Source organism: Carcharodon carcharias, chromosome 33 (genome assembly GCF_017639515.1).
Source record: "Carcharodon carcharias isolate sCarCar2 chromosome 33, sCarCar2.pri, whole genome shotgun sequence".
NCBI lineage: Eukaryota > Metazoa > Chordata > Chondrichthyes > Lamniformes > Lamnidae > Carcharodon > Carcharodon carcharias.
In genome coordinates, this window is record NC_054499.1 from 9169176 (window position 1) to 9184788 (window position 15613).

Sequence of the window (15613 nt, forward strand, 5' to 3'; positions counted from 1 at the left end):
GCCCAGCGAATGGGCGAAAATGTCTGAAGGAAATTTTTGTTAAAAATGGTCAAGAAAATCCAGTAGGGCTGGAGGGGGGCGTTGGGGGTTGGTGCTGGAGATGGATCCTCAATTCCTAGAGACTCCAGGGCCATCCTAGAAGGGTTGGCAAGTCTCGTTGGCGCAAGCGGGGCGAGGCGGGGCCAGCCAGGGCGGGGCGGGGCGATCCTGGAGGGGTTGGCAAGCCTCGCTGCTGCAGGCGAGACTGGGCTTGGCTGGGCGAGGTGGGGCGGGGCCAGCCAGGGCGGGGCGGGGCGATCCTGGAGGGGTTGGCAAGCCTCGCTGCTGCAGGCGAGGCGAGGCTGGGCTGGGCTGGACGAGGTGGGGGCGGGGCCGGGCGGGGGGGGGGGACACACCTGTGGGCTCGGCGATCGATTGGTCGTGCCTCGTTGTAGTCCTCCGGCGGCCGGCTCTAGTCCTCCGGCGGGCGGTTGCCATGGTGAGGGGTTGCAGGTGGATGAACTCGGGCTGCCATTGAGGGGGCCTGTCTCTAGGGGGCGGCGGCAGCGGGGGAGGTTGGTCCGTGCGCTAATGGAGTCCCTCTGCGAGTACCTGATGTATTTCCCGGCCGGGCCGGTTCCGGATTACAGTCGCTACCGCAGCCTCCCCCGCCGGGCCCAGCTCTACCTGGGCGAGACGGTGCGCTTCGTGCTGGTGGTCCGCTGCCGGGCCCGCGACTCCCCGCTGGAGGCCGGGGCCCTGGAGCCGCCCGGCTGGCGGGAGCTCTCCAGCTCGCTGTCCGCCCTGGCCAGCGTCTGCCCCGGCCTCCAGCAGCCGCCGCCTCCTCCTCCGGAGGAGCAGGTGGTGGAGGAAGAGGAGGAGGAGGAGGGTGAGGAGGGGGATGAGGCCGAGGAGGTGGTGGAGGAGGCGGCGGCGGAGGAAGGTGGGGATCAGCCCCGGGGATCCGGACTGGGCCTCGGGCAGCCCGAGGAGAGGAAGCGGCGGCGGCGGCAGCAGCAGCAGCATCAGCATCAGGGCCGGGGGCAGCGGCAGCAGCAGCATCATCAGCGGCGGCGGCAGCAGCAGGAGCTCGGCGGCTTCCGCGAGTGCCGCCCGCTGCTCACACACGGCGCCGGGGCGGCGGGCAAGGAGGGCGACTGCAGGAGTCAGGTGAGCACCGAGGGGTGGAGGGGGGGGGTCGGCACCAGCCGGGCACCTGGGGTGGGGGTTGGCGCCAGCTGGGCACCTGGGATGGGGGGTCGGCGCCAGCCGGGCACCTGGAGTGGGGGGGTCGGCGCCAGCCGGGCACCTGGGGTCGGCGCCGGCGCCAGCTGGGCACCTGGGGTGGGGGATCGGCGCCTGGGATGGGGGGTCGGCGCCAGCCGGGCACCTGGGGTGGGGGTCGGCGCCAGCCGGGTGCATTGTGTGGGGGGTGGTGCCAGCATGGTGGGTGGGGTGGGGGCGGGATGTTTAGGGTAGGTATTGCGTTCTAGCTGGGTGAATTGGGCGAGTGTGGGATGTGTGGGGCAGGTTTGGGGTGCTAGCTGGGTGAATTGGGCGAGTGTGGGGTGTGTGGGGTAGGTTTGGGGTGCTAGCTGGGTGAATTGGGCGAGTGTGGGATGTGTGGGGCAGGTTTGGGGTGCTAGCTGGGTGAATTGGGCGAGTGTGGGATGTGTGGGGTAGGTTTGGGGTGCTAGCTGGGTGAATTGGGCGAGTGTGGGATGTGTGGGGCAGGTTTGGGGTGCTAGCTGGGTGAATTGGGCGAGTGTGGGATGTGTGGGGCAGGTTTGGGGTGCTAGCTGGGTGAATTGGGCGAGTGTGGGATGTGTGGGGCAGGTTTGGGGTGCTAGCTGGGTGAATGGGGCGAGTGTGGGATGTGTGGGGCAGGTTTGGGGTGCTAGCTGGGTGAATTGGGCGAGTGTGGGGTGTGTGGGGTAGGTTTGGGGTGCTAGCTGGGTGAATTGGGCGAGTGTGGGATGTGTGGGGCAGGTTTGGGGTGCTAGCTGGGTGAATTGGGCGAGTGTGGGGTGTGTGGGGTAGGTTTGGGGTGCTAGCTGGGTGAATTGGGCGAGTGTGGGATGTGTGGGGCAGGTTTGGGGTGCTAGCTGGGTGAATTGGGCGAGTGTGGGATGTGTGGGGCAGGTTTGGGGTGCTAGCTGGGTGAATTGGGCGAGTGTAAGATGTGTAGGGCAGGTTTGGGGTGCTAGCTGGGTGAATTGGGCGAGTGTGGGATGTGTGGGGCAGGTTTGGGGTGCTAGCTGGGTGAATTGGGCGAGTGTGGGATGTGTGGGGCAGGTTTGGGGTGCTAGCTGGGTGAATTGGGCGAGTGTGGGATGTGTGGGGCAGGTTTGGGGTGCTAGCTGGGTGAATTGGGCGAGTGTGGGGTGTGTGGGGTAGGTTTGGGGTGCTAGCTGGGTGAATTGGGCGAGTGTGGGATGTGTGGGGCAGGTTTGGGGTGCTAGCTGGGTGAATTGGGCGAGTGTGGGGTGTGTGGGGTAGGTTTGGGGTGCTAGCTGGGTGAATTGGGCGAGTGTGGGATGTGTGGGGCAGGTTTGGGGTGCTAGCTGGGTGAATTGGGCGAGTGTGGGATGTGTGGGGCAGGTTTGGGGTGCTAGCTGGGTGAATTGGGCGAGTGTAAGATGTGTAGGGCAGGTTTGGGGTGCTAGCTGGGTTAATTGGGCGAGTGTGGGATGTGTGGGGCAGGTTTGGGGTGCTAGCTGGGTGAATTGGGCGAGTGTGGGATGTGTGGGGCAGGTTTGGGGTGCTAGCTGGGTGAATTGGGCGAGTGTGGGATGTGTGGGGCAGGTTTGGGGTGCTAGCTGGGTGAATTGGGCGAGTGTAAGATGTGTAGGGCAGGTTTGGGGTGCTAGCTGGGTTAATTGAGCGAGTGTGGGATGTGTGGGGCAGGTTTGGGGTGCTAGCTGGGTGAATTGGGCGAGTGTGGGATGTGTGGGGCAGGTTTGGGGTGCTAGCTGGGTGAATTGGGCGAGTGTGGGATGTGTGGGGCAGGTTTGGGGTGCTAGCTGGGTGAATTGGGCGAGTGTGGGATGTGTGGGGCAGGTTTGGGGTGCTAGCTGGGTGAATTGGGCGAGTGTGGGATGTGTGGGGCAGGTTTGGGGTGCTAGCTGGGTGAATTGGGCGAGTGTGGGATGTGTGGGGCAGGTTTGGGGTGCTAGCTGGGTGAATTGGGCGAGTGTAGGATGTGTAGGGCAGGTTTGGGGTGCTAGCTGGGTGAAATGGGGGGAGTGTGGGATGTGTGGGGCAGGTTTGGGGTGCTAGCTGGGTGAATTGGGCGAGTGTGGGATGTGTGGGGCAGGTTTGGGGTGCTAGCTGGGTGAATTGGGCGAGTGTGGGATGTGTGGGGCAGGTTTGGGGTGCTAGCTGGGTGAATTGGGCGAGTGTGGGATGTGTGGGGCAGGTTTGGGGTGCTAGCTGGGTGAATTGGGCGAGTGTGGGATGTGTGGGGCAGGTTTGGGGTGCTAGCTGGGTGAATTGGGCGAGTGTAGGATGTGTAGGGTAGGTTTGGGGTGCTAGCTGGGTTAATTGGGCGAGTGTGGGGTGTGTGGGGTAGGTTTGGGGTGCTAGCTGGGTGAATTGGGCGAGTGTGGGATGTGTGGGGTAGGTTTGGGGTGCTAGCTGGGTGAATTGGGCGAGTGTGGGATGTGTGGGGTAGGTTTGGGGTGCTAGCTGGGTGAATTGGGTTGGGAGAGTGCCTGCTGATTGCTGTGCTGAAGGCACAGTGTTGGTGCAAGTCGCTTTGCACCCTGTCATGGTTGTCGTGGTCAGTTGAAAACGATTGTATGGTGGTGGCACGGCTGGATTGATATTATAGGAGGTTGTCTCCAGTTTCGCAACTTACTGCTGCGATCAGAGGGTCCCAGCAAATCCTGACTATACTGTTGGCAGTGGGGTGCCTGTTGGCAGTGGGGTGTCTGTGAAGGTTATTTATGGTTCTGTGATTCAGATGCAGCCTTAAATTGATAAACTTGTGAACACTCTGATTTTTGCTTGAACAGATGTATTAGTTGGCGATAGTAATAAAACTCACTGGGGCTCCAGCACTTCCTGGTTCACGCTCTGAGTTGGTAATGCTTGTGATAATTCCCTGCAGCCTCTTAGCTTCCTAATTGTTGAGAACTGTGTTCCTTCCAGTTTGGTTGCAGTGTTAGCGCATATTGAAGTCTGTTGTTTAGTTTTGTTGACATTTTGCATCTATTATCAGCTAATATCATTCTGACACCTTCCAGTGTAAAATTAAGAGAGTGAGTGCATTTGTGTGTCTGGAGTATCTGCCACTCCAAACCGGTGACCCGCCTGTGCCAAAGTAAGACAGGCAGAAAGAACTGGGATGTGTAATTACCCATCATGATAAACAACTTTCATTTCTACTGTTGCAACTGGTTATCCTTGCTTCAGTTAGGACGAATGAGAGAATGTGGGATCTGCAGTACGATGGTTGTTAGGAAATCCAATGTATGCTGAAAATGCCTTTAATGTAGATCAATCGCGCTGGACGTTGAATTAGACCATAAGACATAGGAGCAGAAATTAGGCCATTTGGCCCATCGAGTCTGCTCCGCCATTCAATCATGGCTGATAAGTTTCTCAACCCATTCTCCTGCCTTCTCCCCATAACCTTTGATCCCCTTACCAATCAAGAACCTATCTATCTCGGTTTTAAGTACATTCAATGACCTGGCCTCCACAGCCTTCTGTGGCAATGAATTCCATAGATTCACCACTCTCTGGTTAAAGAAGTTTCTCCTCATCTCTGTCCTAAAAGGTCTTCCCTTTACTCTGAGGCTGTGCCCTTCTACGCCTACTAATGTCTCTCCTACTGATGGAAACATCTTCCCCACATCCGTTCTATCCAGGCCTTTCAGTATTCTGTAAATTTCAATCAGATCCCCCCTCATCCTTCCAAACTCCATCGAGTATAGACCCAGAGTCCTCAAACATTCCTCATATGTTAAGCCTTTCATTCCTGGGATCGTTCTCGTGAACCTCCTCTGGACCCTCTCCAGGGCCAGAACATCCTTCCTGAGATACGGGGCCCAAAATTGCTCACAATATTCTAAATGTGGTCTGACCAGAGCCTTATAAAGCCTCAGCAGCACATCCCTGCTTTTATATTCTAGTCCTCTCAAAATAAATACCAACGTTGCATTTGCCTTCCTAACTACCGACTCAACCTGCAAGTTAACCTTAAGAGAATCCTGGACTAGGACTCCCAAGTCCCTTTGCACTCCAGATTTCTGAATTCTCTCCCCATTTAGAAAATAGTCTATGCCTCTATTCTTCCTACCAAAGTGCATGACCTCACACTTCCCCACGTTGTATTCCACATGCCACTTCTTTGCCCATTCTCCTAAACTGTCCAAATCCTTCTGCAGCCTCCCCGCCTCCTCAATACTACCTGTCCCTCCACCTATCCTTGTATCATCTGCAAACTTAGCCAGGATGCCCTTAGTTCCTTCATCTAGATCATTAATATATAAAGTGAAAAGTTGTGGTCCCAACTCCACTAATCACCGGTTGCCATCCTGAGAAGGACCCCCTTATCCCCACTCTCTGCCTCCTGCCAGACAGCCAATCTTCTATCCATGCTCGTACCTTGCCTTGAACACCATGGGATCTTATCTTACTGAGCAGCCTCCTGTGCGGCACCTTGTCAAAGACCTTCTGGAAGTCCAAGTAGATAACATCCATTGACTCTCCTTTATCTAACCTACTCGTTACCTCCTCAAAGAATTCTAACAAATTTGTCAGGCATGACCTCCCCTTGATGAAATCATGCTGACTTTGCCCTATTTTATCATGCACTTCCAAGTATTCTGAAATCTCATCCTTAATAATGGACCCTAAAATCTTATCAACGACCAAGGTCAGGCAAATCGGCCTGTAATTTCCCGACTTTTGCCTCAATCCCTTCTTTAACAGGGGGGGTTACATTAGCGATTTTCCAGTCCTCTGGGACCCTCCCTGACTCCAGTGATTCCTGAAAGATCACCACTAACGCCTCCACTATCTCTTCAGCTATCTCCTTCAGAACTCTGGGGTGTAATCCATCTGGCCCAGGTGATTTATCCACCTTCAGACCTTTCAGTTTTCCTAGCACCTTCTGCTTGGTATTGGTCATCATACTCACCTCTGCCCCCGATTCTCTTGAACTTTGGGGATGTTACTCCTGTCTTCCACCATGAAGACTGACGCAAAGTACCTATTCAGTCCTCCGCCATTTCTTTGTTCCCCACTACTACTTCCACAGCGGGTCAATGTCCACTTTTGCCTCTCTCTTACCCTTTATATATCTAAAAAACTCTTGCAATCTTCTTTTATATTACTGGCTAGTTTACCTTCATATTTAATCTTCTCCCTCCTTATTTCTTTTTTAGTTGTCCTCTGTTGGTCTTTGTAGGCTTCCCAATCTCCTGGTTTCCTACTGCTCTTTGCCACATTGTATGCTTTCTCTTTAGCTTTTATGCTGTCCCTGACTTCTCTTGTCAGCCATGGTTGCCTCGTCCTCCCTTTAGTATGCTTCTTCTTCCTAGGGATGAATTTTTGCTGTGTCTCCCAAATTACTCCCAGAAACTCTTGCCATTGCTGTTCCACTGTCTTTCCTGCTAGGCTCATCTCCCAGTCAATTCTGGCCAGCTCCTCCCTCATTCCTCTGTAGTTGCCTTTGTTCAACTGTAATACCGTTACATCTGATTCCAGCTTTTTCCTCTCAAATTCTATCATATTATGGTCACTTCCTCCTAAGGGTTCCTTCACCTTAAGCTCCCTTGTGATCTGGCAACACCTGGAATTTAAAATTCTCATCCTATGTTCGAATCCCTTCATGTCCTCACCCCCTCATCTTTGTAACCTCTGAGATCCCTGTGCTCCTCCGATACTGGTCCCTTGAACATCCCCGATTTCTGTCGCTCCGCCACTGGCAGTGGTGCCTCCAGCTGCCTGGGCCCTGAGCCCTGCGATACCCCCTCCTAAAACCTCTCTGCCTCTCTCTCCTTTAAGACGCCCCTTAAAACCTACCAAGCTTTTGGTCACCTGTCCTTGTGTGACTCTCGAACGCTCTTGTGAAACGCCTCGGGACATCTTACTACATTAAAGGCGCTTTATAAATGCAAGGTATTGGAATCTGTCAGTCTCAGTCTTCTTGATCCAGTATCCGCAGCCCATCCACGTGGGATCTTGCTGTGCATTCCAGATCCAAACCACTCACTGCGCGGGGTGGGGGCTGGGGGGGTGGGGTGGGGGGGCGGATTTTCTTGCATCGCCATTGCTTCTCTCGCCAGGCTCTTTAAAATTGGTGTCAGAGTGAAGTTAGGAAACACTTCTTCATGCAGAGGGTGGTAGTTTGGAAATCTGTTCTGCAAACAGTAATTGATGCTAGATCTATTGTTAAATTGAAAACTGAGATGGATACATTTTTGTTAAGGGTGTGTGGGGCTGTGGCAGGTACATGGAGTTAGGTCACAGGTCATCCATCATCTCATTCACTGGCAGAAATGGCCCAAGGGGCTACATGCTAACCCCCACCTACTCCGATAGTTATGTTTTAAATGCTTGTTCATTTGTTCATCTGTTAAGACCCCCACCAGTTTTGCTGAAGGGGGTCACACCTAAGGTGCCTGTTCTTTCTGCAGCCACTAACTGACCTAGTTCAGAGTTTCCAATGTTCTCCTTCAGGATGTGCTCCTGGTCACAGGACTTGAAATCTTTCCTGAATTGTGTTTACAAAAAAAATAAGTTTAAGAACAGGGCTTATGCATTGCTGAAGAAAAGACATTTTTTGTTGAAGCTTTTCATCTTGCACTCATCAGGACAATCGCAAGAATAGCAATGTCAGGGGAAACAACAACTTTACACTGTATGAGAAGAGAATGCTGATTGGTTGGCAAGTGGACTCTGATTGGTAGAGGCATTGCCATGGTGAATGCACCAGGGATTGCCAGAGTCATCACTCATGCAGCACAGGGGGATAGAGAGTGGCTGATGTTCCCAGTGAGCCTGTCCTGGTGCTGGTTTTCCAATGGACTCACTTTCTTTCTCTCTCTCTCTCGCTTTCTTTCTCTCTCTCTCTCGCTTTCATTCTCTCTCTCTCTCTCGCTTTCTTTCTCTCTCTCTCTCGCTTTCTTTCTCTCTCGCTCTCGCTTTCTTTCTCTCTCTCTCTCGCTTTCTTTCTCTCTCTCTCGCTTTCTTTCTTTCTCTCTCTCTCGCTTTCTTTCTTTCTCTCTCTCTCGCTTTCTTTCTCTCTCTCTCGCTTTCTTTCTTTCTCTCTCTCACTTTCTTTCTTTCTCTCTCTCTCACTTTCTTTCTTTCTCTCTCTCTCACTTTCTTTCTTTCTCTCTCTCGCTTTCTTTCTCTCTCTCTCTCGCTTTCTTTCTCTCTCTCTCTCGCTTTCTTTCTCTCTCTCTCGCTTTCTTTCTTTCTCGCTCTCTCGCTTTCTTTCTTTCTCGCTCTCTCGCTTTCTTTCTTTCTCGCTCTCTCGCTTTCTTTCTTTCTCGCTCTCTCGCTTTCTTTCGCTCTCTCTCGCTTTCTTTCTTTCTCTCTCTCGCTTTCTTTCCTTCTCTCTCTCGCTTTCTTTCCTTCTCTCTCTCGCTTTCTTTCCTTCTCTCTCTCGCTTTCTTTCCTTCTCTCTCTCGCTTTCTTTCTTTCTCTCTCTCGCTTTCTTTCTCTCTCTCTCGCTTTCTTTCGCTCTCTCTCGCTTTCTTTCGCTCTCTCTCGCTTTCTTTCTTTCTCTCTCTCGCTTTCTTTCTTTCTCTCTCTCGCTTTCTTTCCTTCTCTCTCTCGCTTTCTTTCCTTCTCTCTCTCGCTTTCCTTCCTTCTCTCTCTCGCTTTCTTTCCTTCTCTCTCTCGCTTTCTTTCCTTCTCTCTCTCGCTTTCTTTCCTTCTCTCTCTCGCTTTCTTTCCTTCTCTCTCTCGCTTTCTTTCTCTCTCTCTCTCGCTTTCTTTCTCTCTCTCTCGCTTTCTTTCTCTCTCTCTCGCTTTCTTTCTCTCTCTCTCGCTTTCTTTCTTTCTCGTTCTCTCGCTTTCTTTCTTTCTCGTTCTCTCGCTTTCTTTCGCTCTCTCGCTTTCTTTCGCTCTCTCTCGCTTTCTTTCGCTCTCTCTCGCTTTCTTTCGCTCTCTCTCGCTTTCTTTCGCTCTCTCTCGCTTTCTTTCGCTCTCTCTCGCTTTCTTTCGCTCTCTCTCGCTTTCTTTCGCTCTCTCTCGCTTTCTTTCGCTCTCTCTCGCTTTCTTTCGCTCTCTCTCGCTTTCTTTCGCTCTCTCTCGCTTTCTTTCCTTCTCTCTCTCGCTTTCTTTCCTTCTCTCTCTCGCTTTCTTTCCTTCTCTCTCTCGCTTTCTTTCCTTCTCTCTCTTTCTTTCCTTCTCTCTCTCGCTTTCTTTCCTTCTCTCTCTCGCTTTCTTTCTTTCTCTCTCTCTCGCTTTCTCTCTCTCTCTCTCGCTTTCTTTCTCCCCCCCTGGCTCTCTTTCTTTCTCCCCCCCGGCTCTCTTTCTTTCTCCCCCCCCCGGCTCCCTTTCTTTCTCCCCCCCCCGGCTCTCTTTCTTTCTCCCCCCCCGGCTCTCTTTCTTTCTCCCCCCCCCCGGCTCTCTTTCTTTCTCCCCCCCCGGCTCTCTTTCTTTCTCCCCCCCCCGGCTCTCTTTCTTTCTCCCCCCCTGGCTCTCTTTCTTTCTCCCCTCCTGGCTCTCTTTCTTTCTCCCCCCTGGCTCTCTTTCTTTCTCCCCCCCGGCTCTCTTTCTTTCTCGCCCCCTGGCTCTCTTTCTTTCTCCCCCCCCCCCCGGCTCTCTTTCTTTCTCCCCCCCTCCCCCCCCGGCTCTCTTTCTTTCTCCCCCCCTCCCCCGCCGGCTCTCTTTCTTTCTCCCCCCCTCCCCCGCCGGCTCTCTTTCTTTCTCCCCCCCTCCCCCGCCGGCTCTCTTTCTTTCTCCCCCCCTACCCCCCCGGCTCTCTTTCTTTCTCCCCCCCCTCCCCCGCTGGCTCTCTTTCTTTCTCCCCCCCTACCCCCCCGGCTCTCTTTCTTTCTCCCCCCCTCCCCCGCCGGCTCTCTTTCTTTCTCCCCCCACTCCCCCCCAGCTCTCTTTCTTTCTCCCCCCCCCCCCCCCCCCCCCCGCCCCCGGCTCTCTTTCTTTCTCTCCCCCCCCCCCCCCGGCACTCTTTCTTTCTCCCCCCCTACCCCCCCCCCCGGCTCTCTTTCTTTCTCCCCCCCCTCCCCCCCCCGGCTCTCTTTCTTTCTCCCCCCCCTCCCCCCCCGGCTCTCTTTCTTTCTCCCCCTGCTCCCCCCCGGCACTCTTTCTTTCCCCCCCACCTCCCCCCCTGGCTCTCTTTCTTTCTCCCCCCCCTCCCCCGCTGGCTCTCTTTCTTTCTCCCCCCCTACCCCCCCGGCTCTCTTTCTTTCCCCCCCTCCCCCCCCCCCCCGGCTCTCTTTCTTTCTCCCCCTGCTCCCCCCCTGGCACTCTTTCCCCCCCACCTCCCCCCCGGCTCTCTTTCTTTCTCCCCCCCCCTCCCCCGCTGGCTCTCTTTCTTTCTCCCCCCCTCCCCCCTGGCTCTCTTTCTTTCTCCCCCACTCCCCCCCGGCTCTCTTTCTTTCTCCCCCCCTCCCCCCCGGCTCTCTTTCTTTCTCCCCCCCTCCCCCCCGGCTCTCTTTCTTTCTCCCCCCCTCCCTCCCTGGCTCTCTTTCTTTCTCCCCCCCTCCCTCCCTGGCTCTCTTTCTTTCTCCCCCCCTCCCTCCCTGGCTCTCTTTCTTTCTCCCCCCCTCCCTCCCTGGCTCTCTTTCTTTCTCCCCCCCTCCCTCCCTGGCTCTCTTTCTTTCTCCCCCCCTCCCTCCCTGGCTCTCTTTCTTTCTCCCCCCCTCCCTCCCTGGCTCTCTTTCTTTCTCCCCCCCTCCCTCCCTGGCTCTCTTTCTTTCTCCACCCCTCCCTCTCTGGCTTTCTCTCTGGCTTTCTCCCTCTCTCGCTTTTTCTCTCGCTCTCCCTCCCATATTCTACCTGTTCAGACACTTAAGCAATTCCCCTTTTCTCAGGAAAGGCTGAAAGCTGGGGCTCTTTTCACTAGGACAGTGAAGGCTGAGGGGTGACCTGATGGAGATCTTTAAAATGAGAAGGGGGTAAATGTAGAGAATACGTTTCCACTTGGTGGGGTCGAGTCCAGAATCAATATAAGGGAGTCACTGATAAATCCGATCGGGAATTCAGCGAAATTTCTTTACCTGGAGAGCTATCTTATATTGAGGGTCCCTAGTTCAGGTCGTCCCCACAAGTGGGGTCAATCTTCTTTACATTTACCCTATCCAGCCCCTTCGGAGTTTTAAAGACCTCTATCAGAACCGCCTTCTCTTTTCAAGAGTAAAGAGCCCCAGCCTGTTTCTACAGAGATATAACCTCTCTGTTCTGAGAAGAGGGAATCTAACAAGAAGAAAGGCCAGGGAAATAGGATTGAATGAAGAGCTAGCACTAACATAGACTTGATGGGCTGAAAGGCCTTGTGTGTACTGTCATCATTCTTAAAATGCAAGTGTTCACAGTATCTGAGCATTGAATGTTGCTGAAGCTTTTCATCTTGCACTGATCAGGACAAACACAAGAATGCCAAATTTCAAATGTTCGCTACAATTTATACTACAGGAGAAAAGGGTGATGATTGTTTGGCAAGTCATCTCTGATTAGCCTAGGTTGCCATGGAGAAAACAAAGGGAACTATCCTGAGTAATTCAAAAAAGGCTTGAACACCTGAGTAATTCAAAAAAGGCTTGAACATATTCCCTTTGTTTGAAAAGAACAGGTCCCTGTGTATAAATGTAAGTCGCTTCTAGCAAGTGTAAATGAGCCATAGTATGAGCTGGATGATTATTTTAAATTGGCTGTTGGTGTGGCTATTAGCGCACTCAGGATTGTTTAGCAAGTGTTGCCCAACCGCAGAATCTGATAGCGGACATTTTATTTTGGGTTTTGCCAGCATGGGCTGGTTGAGTATGGCCTTTACTCTGCCTATTATGAGCAATCAAAGAAACATGCTGTTTGATTTGATCAGCCAGTTGTTTGGGATGTACAGCCTATGTACCTGACATCACACCGGCAATATTCAAGTTCTATACTACCAAGTGACTACCTGAGCGTTGTAAGCCCCTCGTTGGGCTGAACTGGTGAGCTTTGTTCGAGGGGGTTGAGGATATAGAACGCATTCAGATTTGTCTTTGTGTCTATTGAGTGGGATAGGAAGCAAGAGCTTTGTGGCAGTGTTTGCCTCAACCAGGAATTGACCTGTGCAGACCCACAGGGCCAGTGACTGTGTAATAAATGCTTGCGATGCCCAGGGTTGGAAAAGAGAATTTTCACTGTCTGCTGTGCACAATCAATAAATTGTTAATGGAGCCATAAATGTTGGGAGTGTCGAGGAATTGAAAAGACATCACCCTCTGACAGTGCAGCGCTCCTTGGTACTGGCACTGGGAGTGTCGGCCTTATCTTGCACCCGGGACCTTGTTTCTTGTTTTGCAGTAGATTATGTGAATCTCATTTTCAGTTGGCGTGAGTATTCTCCAGCATGGTTTCGTTTTGGGGGGGGGAAGAAAAGTTCTATCATACCACCGGTGGAAGCCTCTTATTTGTGAAAGGAGTTGACGTAATGGATGACCATAGAAAATGGAGTGGTTATGTCAAATCTGCAGTGCTCAGCATTTGAACTGCAGCAGGCCCTGTGCACACTACTTAAGGAGTTAGCCTCAGTTAAAGCTTTATCGCATTTGTGGACATGTTTTCACTTGGGCTGTTAACAGTTTCCACTGAGCGTTGCAGGGTCAGTCATTCACCTCCGGGGTAGGTGGGAAAGTGGAATTGAGGCCGCGATCAGATCAGCCGTGATCTTTTTGAGTGGCGGAGCAGGCTCGAGGGGCTGAATGGCCTACTCCGGCTGCGAATTCGTACGCTGGTGAAGCTCCCTCACCCTGTAATGTGGCATCGTGACATTCCTGTTCCTGCAAAGATAATTTGGATGCCGGCTGTGGTACTCTCGCCTCACAGTCGGAAGGTTTCGTGGGTTCAAGTCCCGCTGCGGAGACTTGAGTAAAAAATCCAGGCCGGCACTCCCAGTGCCAGTACCGAGGGAGTGCTGCACTGTCAGAGGGTGGTATCTTTCGGGTGAGATTTTAAACTGAGGCCCCCATCTGCCCACGGGGCTATTCGAGGAAGAGGAGCTGGAGAGTTCTCTCTGGTATTTATCCCTTAACCAATGTCACTTTTTTTAAAAGAAAGGCCTATTATCTGGTTGTTGTCCCATTGCTTTGTGTGGGATCTTGCCATGCGCAAACATTCTGCCAGGTTTCCCACATTACTACATAACTCCACGTCAAAAAGAGTTAATGGGCTGTAAAGTGCCTTGGAGTTGTGAAAGGCTCTGTATAAATGTGAATTTGTTCTTTCGATTGAAGCCCATTGTACAACTGTCACAAAGCTACTTGTTAACCAAAGTGTATACCCTCTTATTTTTTCCCGTCATAATTTTCTTTATTTTCTCCCCCTCCCCCCATTCTCGGCTCTTTGCTCTCCTTCTCTACTCCCTGTGTCCCCTCGCACACTATCCATGAATCCCAACCAGAGCGACAGGAGCGTTGGCTGAGAGTTGTTTACCAGTTCACTCCAAAGTAAAGTGGGGTTCGTGATGGCCCTTTCAAATAGTTTGGTCGAGGAAACCTTGCTTATTTTCCAACTGCTCTTCTTATAAAGGTTTAGCAGTATCCCCCTCCCCTTGGGTTTAATCCGAGGGTCCCGCTGATGCTGTTGCTAGTCAGCTCTGAAGTGTGGGAAACCTTTTCAGCTTCTGCCGCTCCCTTCCAAATGCATCACCTCAGCTGGTGCCTTTCATCCTTGTGTTCCTGCAGATTTGCCTCACGCTTCCACTCTGCAAACAGAACGGTTTTCAGTCCTGACTTCTCCTTGTTTTTTTTCTATCTCCTGATTCTTGTTTGGGTGTGGTCCTCCATGAATCAGAAGTCTTCGAGCACCTTGTGTCCTTGCACCAGATCGTGATTTGACTGTGTTGGCAAATCGACCAACAATGCATTATGGTCGATGTTAATTGTATCAATTAAAGGTAAGTACATACAGGTAGGGGGCATTGATTGGATAGTTACGTGAGCACATTTAAAGAGACACTTACTGACACAGGAGTAGGAAGGAGTCAGGAGATATATACCTATAATGTGAATAAAGTCCACCCCAATTAAAGACTGGCTCTGGTTTCTTCCTTCGCCAGCTGGCTATCAGAAGTATAACATTTGAAACCATCCCCATTGTGTCCTCTTCCCAGCGACTGCATTTTCTATCAGGCGTGGCTAGTTAGTGATGCGTCTGGAGGACGTCTGCTTTAAAATTACTTGTCCCTTTCCCTTTCACAGGGACACAACAACAGCCTGTATTTATATAGCGCCTTTTAACGTAATGAAACGTCCGACCATGCTGCACGGTGGCGGGATGGGACAAAAATTGACACTGAGCCAAAAGAGATGTTAGGGGTAGGTGAGCAAAAGCTTGGTCAAAGAGGCAGGTTTTAAGGAGGGGTACTAAAGGAGGAGAGGTGGTGGTAGAGTAGCAAAGAACATTGGGGAGGATTCCGAAGCTTAAATAGCTAAAGGGTGGGATGGAGGAGTGCAGGGATGGACAAGAGACCAGAGTTGGAGGATCATTGTGATTTCATACATAGGCTTGTAGCGTCAGAGGAGGTTACAGAGATGGGATTCACAATCACCTGTGGGGCAAGTATCTTTCTGGCTGCGGTCAATGCCAGCTTTATGATGTAATCACAAGAACATTTTTAACTTGATAACTGGACAAGGGTCAGCATTTCTCCAAACACACTGCCAGGTCTTCAGATTGAATGCCCTTTAATCGTTTAGCGATAAAGCCACATCAAAAAAAGGAAAATCCCTTAAATAGATATCATTTTACAAACAGCTTACAGCACAGTATGTTTAAAAGTCCATTGTCCGGCTCGATAATTTTATTTTCTAGTTAACAAAGGAGTGATTAATAGAAGATTAAAGTTAACCCAGCAAAGGCCAATGGGATAAAAGTTGTCATTTATTTTCTCTCTTGCAGTTTAGGAGGGGATCTGATTTTCTTTTTTTGTTCTTGGGATTTGAGCATCGCTGGCTGGGCCAGCATTTCTTACCCATTGCTAATTGCCCCTTGAGAAGGTGGCGGTGAGCTGCCTTCTTGAACCGCTGCAGTCCATGTGGTGTAGGTACACCCACAGTGCTGTTAGGGAGGGAGTTCCAGGATTTTGACCCAGCAACAGTGAAGGATCGGCGATGCAGTTGCAAGTGAGTGGCTTGGAGGGGGACTTCCAGGAAGTGGAACGGGATCCCCTGTCCTTCTTCTAACCTCCACGCCATGTAGGCCTAATCTACTCGATCTCTTCTCATAGGGCAATCCTCTCGGAAAAGAAAGAAAGGGTGTGCCGAAAGGGTGAGATGAAGCGGGGGGGAGGGGGTTTGAGGAGACTCGAGTGGAGCATTTTGGAAATTTTTATGCCACATTGTTATTTCTTGTACAATATGGGTCTATACTATGGAAAACCATCCAAGAGATTTTTTTCCCAAAAATGTGGCAGTATTTGTTTCTGTTGGAACGCATGAGGGGA

General features: G+C 52.0%; 1 protein-coding gene across 1 annotated transcript in view; it reads left to right on the forward strand.

The window, feature by feature from the left end:
- Window positions 1-450: 450 nt before the first annotated feature.
- The window catches only part of trappc14 (trafficking protein particle complex subunit 14), a 73810-nt gene continuing 58647 nt past the window's right edge, over window positions 451-15613 (forward strand). Inside the window, exons 1-2 of the mRNA XM_041178764.1 lie at window positions 451-840; window positions 1027-1149. Coding sequence (XP_041034698.1) covers window positions 571-840; window positions 1027-1149 — 393 coding nt within the window. The 5' untranslated portion in view covers window positions 451-570. The remainder of the gene's footprint in view (window positions 841-1026; window positions 1150-15613) is intronic.